The sequence below is a fragment of the Belonocnema kinseyi genome, chromosome 7 (genome assembly GCF_010883055.1).
Source record: "Belonocnema kinseyi isolate 2016_QV_RU_SX_M_011 chromosome 7, B_treatae_v1, whole genome shotgun sequence".
In the NCBI taxonomy this organism is placed as follows: Eukaryota; Metazoa; Arthropoda; class Insecta; order Hymenoptera; family Cynipidae; genus Belonocnema; species Belonocnema kinseyi.
In genome coordinates this window covers 94,624,920-94,629,276 of record NC_046663.1, presented here as the reverse complement: position 1 = coordinate 94,629,276, position 4,357 = coordinate 94,624,920, and the positions used below count along the sequence as shown (strand labels likewise).

The following is a 4,357-nucleotide window of genomic DNA, read 5'->3' as shown; positions in this document are numbered from 1 at the left end:
GAAAGGATAAAACAACCACGACAGGGTCCCATTAGGATCAGGAAAAATAAAATGTGAACATTCTTTTGCAACATCCGAATAAGCAGTGCCAAAACAAGGTACACACAAAAAGGAATTGTCATAGGTATTTGATATAACTGTTTTTAACATACAATGTAGAAAATTTCGCATTGCAGTCTGTGCACAAATGTGGAGGGTAATGCAAAGACCGAGCGCGAAGCGCGAGGTAAATACACTATCGAGCGCGGAGCGCGAGATAAATATATTATTCAGTGCGAAGCGCGAGAATGAACAGTCGCCCGCCCTAGGCGCGCTCAAACTAGCGAGCGAAGAAAAACGAGTCTACGTAAAAAAAACTAAATTAACATATCAAAAAATTGTTCCAAATTCTACATCTTCGAAATTTAATTGTTTTTGTTTAAAATAACCGATTTCCGATGAAAAACTTTATACTTTAAATTACTGGATTTAATGTTTTTGTTGATAATTCGTTTTTTTTTAATTTAACTTGTTTGTGCTGAAATTTAACTATTCTATTTTTGGTTTAAAATTGATCTGATCTAGGTAAAAATTCAACTATTTGGTCGAAAAATTATCACTTTTCCGAAAATTTTCCTTTTCTGCATAAAATTAATGGTCTTTGTTGAACAGTCATCTTTACGCTTGAAAATTCAACAATTTCATAGCAATTTTGTTCTCTCTTAACTGAAAAGTCTTCCTAAGTCGAAAATTCAAATTATTTTGAAAATTCGTCTTTATTAGTTGAATTAAACTGTTTTTAATTTTAAATTGAATTTTCTTTGTCTACAGTATCAATTATTACATTTTTTTTGATAATTCATCTTTTTGGGTTGAAAATTGAACTATTTTGTTGAAAATTTCTTTTTTTTTAATTCATTATTTTAACGGAAAATTTAACAAATCCAGTTGAATATTGATTTTAAAATGTATCACTTTGGTTGCAAATTAATTTTTCAAATCAAAATTGAACCATTCCATTTTTGTTTAAAAATTTATATTTTGTAGTTAAAAGTTTATTTATTTTTTGGAAAATTCATATTTTTGGTAGATAAAATTTTTTTAACTGAAAATGTAACTATACCACTTATGTCAAAAATTTATCTTGCGTATTCGATAATTTAACTGTTTTGTTGAAAATTTATATTTTTTAGTTGGAAATTCAACTATTTAATTACAAATTAATATATTTTCTTGTATCTTCATATTTTTTTCTTGGAAATTCAATTATTTGCTTTTAAAGTAATGCATCTTGTTGAAAATACATTAATTTTACTTGAAATGTTAGCTTTTTAGTTGTTTGAGATTAAATTTAATATATTAGCCACATGAATTTTATTTAAAACAATATATTTGCTGTTTTCGTGAGAAATATCCTTTTTTTCGCTGCTTTTAGCAGGTGTCTGTTTACCTGGAAAAAATTTTATATTCAAAATATTAATGCGCAAAATATTCATTGAGTTATAAGTGCGCGGGGTCTGCAGTTGTTACTCAGGCGAGCACTCAGCCGTAAAAAATAAAAGCGGAGCGCGGTATAATGAGTTAGTTCCCACCCACCGTCAGCCCCAAAATCGGCACTATAGAAAGAGTTTCACAGTATATGAAGATAAAATAAAAATTGATTTATATACTTTAGGGGCACATTCAAAATAATTAATAATTATATTTTTAATATTATGTATTTATTTATTTATTGATCTATGTTTCCATGGGATTATTTAATTCTACATATGAATAGTACTATTTTTGTACATTTGGATATTTACAAAGGCTATAAGGACCATTATTTATAATAAGCTCTTGAAATTGTATACATAATTCCGAGTTAATTGTTTATCTATCTCAAACTAAAATTATTCAAAAATGATGAACCTTTACTAATCTAATTATTTTTTCATTAAAATTTAAATTTCCGGTAAAAATCCTTAAAAAGTGTAAATTATTAAAAATGTGTAGATTTCCTATTAAATATACCTATTTCCGATTTAAAACGCATATTATCTACTATGGGTTTTCTTAACTCTAATGAAGGTTTTCAACAACAATCATTGCGAGAGCAATTAAATTTCGTTGATTCTAATATTTTAATAGTGTTATTTTATTAATTTATGTTCGAAATTGCAATTATTTTAAGGATGTTCCTAGCTGTCCCGACAAAAATAGGTGAGTTGAAAAAGCGAATGGAAACTAGTCCTTCCCAAATTTCAGGACGACTGACCAATTATTTCAATGCATGAGAAACACTTCGTTATTTTAAATTTTCATTTGTAAATGTAGCCAACATAAGACAGGTGCGCATGTGTGTTATATGAGAAGTCGCTTCTTTTACTTTGATCTGTTTTAAAAAGAGCACAAATTTATTAAGCATAACAAAATAAATTCTTATTTTGTTACATTATAAGCATACTTTAATAAAAGAAATAACACAAACCTGTTGCGTGTTTACTGTAAAACGTTATAAATTTTAGAGATATAACCTCAAAATATTGAACCAAAGCAATCAGATTATTTAACAAAAATAGCTAGCCAGACAGAAATTGTAAGTCATACTATACAAAATTTCTTGTCACTTTAAGGCCATTTTTATTGTTATTCTTCAAATATTTCATAAAAATGTCTTAAGAAAGATGTCTGTTGGCAAGCATGATCACGACAGAGACGAGCGACGCGCAGGCTTTTGGAGGGAGACGTTTCAAAGATGGCGATAATCTGTGTTATTAACGTGTGAACGTAACAACGCCGGACTGTTCTACGGCGAAAATAATTGAAATAACACAAGAATTTCATACTCCAAGTGCGCCTGAAAGTATCCTTCCATCGAATGTGATCCTGTGGGGAGTTCGCGATTGTATCAGACAAGAGTGAAGAATACAAGTACAAAATGTCTAAAACTGACGAAAACGTGTCCCCCGGGGACACTGGGGAAAACTCCAATGATTCTTCGGCGGAAACAACGTCTTCGAGAGGTGGAGGAGACTTCGAAACAAAGATCGAGACCGACCGAAGCAAGCGTTTCGATTATCTGCTAAAGCAGACCGAGATTTTCTCGCATTTTATGACAAATCACCAGAAGGACAAGAGTCCTTCGAAAGTTAAGGCAGGTAGACCCAGAAAGCAACCTGAGGGCGGCCTCCCTCCTCCGAAGGCGCCTGCAGCTGGAGCCTCACAATCAGCGAAAGATGCCGCAGATCACAGACATAGTAAAACCGAAGAAGAGGAAGACGAAGAATTGCTTGCTGATGCCAATATCACCGTCGCACCTACGACTCGCTTCGAGGCCTCGCCAAATTACATCAAGAATGGAGAATTACGAGATTATCAAATTCGGGGGTTGAACTGGATGATTTCTCTTTACGAGAATGGAATCAACGGCATCCTGGCTGACGAGATGGGTCTGGGAAAAACACTTCAGACTATATCTTTACTTGGGTATGTCAAATTTTTATTAGCTGTGTTTACCCATATTGTTGTGTATTATTTTAATATTTACTATGGAATTTCATCAAATAATATTGTTTATTCATTTCTTTGATTGATCAATTTCAATGTACCAAAACAATTAAAAAGCTCTTGTTTTATTGATTTTGTTAGTATCATTACAAAGTGGCTATTTAGCAATTCTCAGCAATTACAGTCTCACTATGGATACAAAACAAGACCAGTGTCTTTAAAATTCAAATGTTTGTTGACATAATAAATAACTTTGGAAATAATAGTTATTTTCGCATGCAAATTTAGCACCAGATAACCGTTAAGCTTATGAAAAATATTAGACTAATCCCGAATTTCGAAACGATGAGATGCCTAATTTTTATTGAGTTTCACAAATTTTGAACAAAATATTGAATTTTCTTATCTTTATTCAAGCTTAAAATAAGTTCGTTTTCCACATTTCCTAATATCCCCCCCCCCCCCTTATTTTTTTTCTTATTTACTTCAAGCAAAAATAATTTGTCATTTTTTAGCTTTTAAAAAGCTCCGAATTATGGAATTTAAATGAAACATTCAACAGTTGCGCAATGTAAATTGCGACTAAGATATTCTTATCATTGTCGCCAGTTTCTGAGCTTAGTATAACGTTTTGTCATTGTTTACAGACTATGAATTACTTTTCTGATTTTAAATTCATTTTTTTTAACAGAAACATTGAAAAACTTTGCCATTTACTAGAATATTTTAACTTGAAAAATACGAAACTCGGTAAATTTCAAAATCCTCGATTTTAAATCATCCAGCTTGCTTAAATTTGGTGTAAAAATGATAATATTAAATTATTAAATAACGATGTTTTTTCGTTAGTAAAGTTAAACTTTTAGTGCATACCAGCTTTATTTCAATA

The 4,357-nt window shown here is 30.9% G+C and overlaps 1 protein-coding gene across 1 annotated transcript in view; it reads left to right on the top strand.

The window, feature by feature from the left end:
• Positions 1-2,701: 2,701 nt before the first annotated feature.
• LOC117176790 (chromatin-remodeling complex ATPase chain Iswi) overlaps positions 2,702-4,357 on the top strand; it is a 20,586-nt gene continuing 18,930 nt past the window's right edge. The window contains exon 1 of the mRNA XM_033367090.1: positions 2,702-3,447. Coding sequence (XP_033222981.1) covers positions 2,900-3,447 — 548 coding nt within the window. The 5' untranslated portion in view covers positions 2,702-2,899. The remainder of the gene's footprint in view (positions 3,448-4,357) is intronic.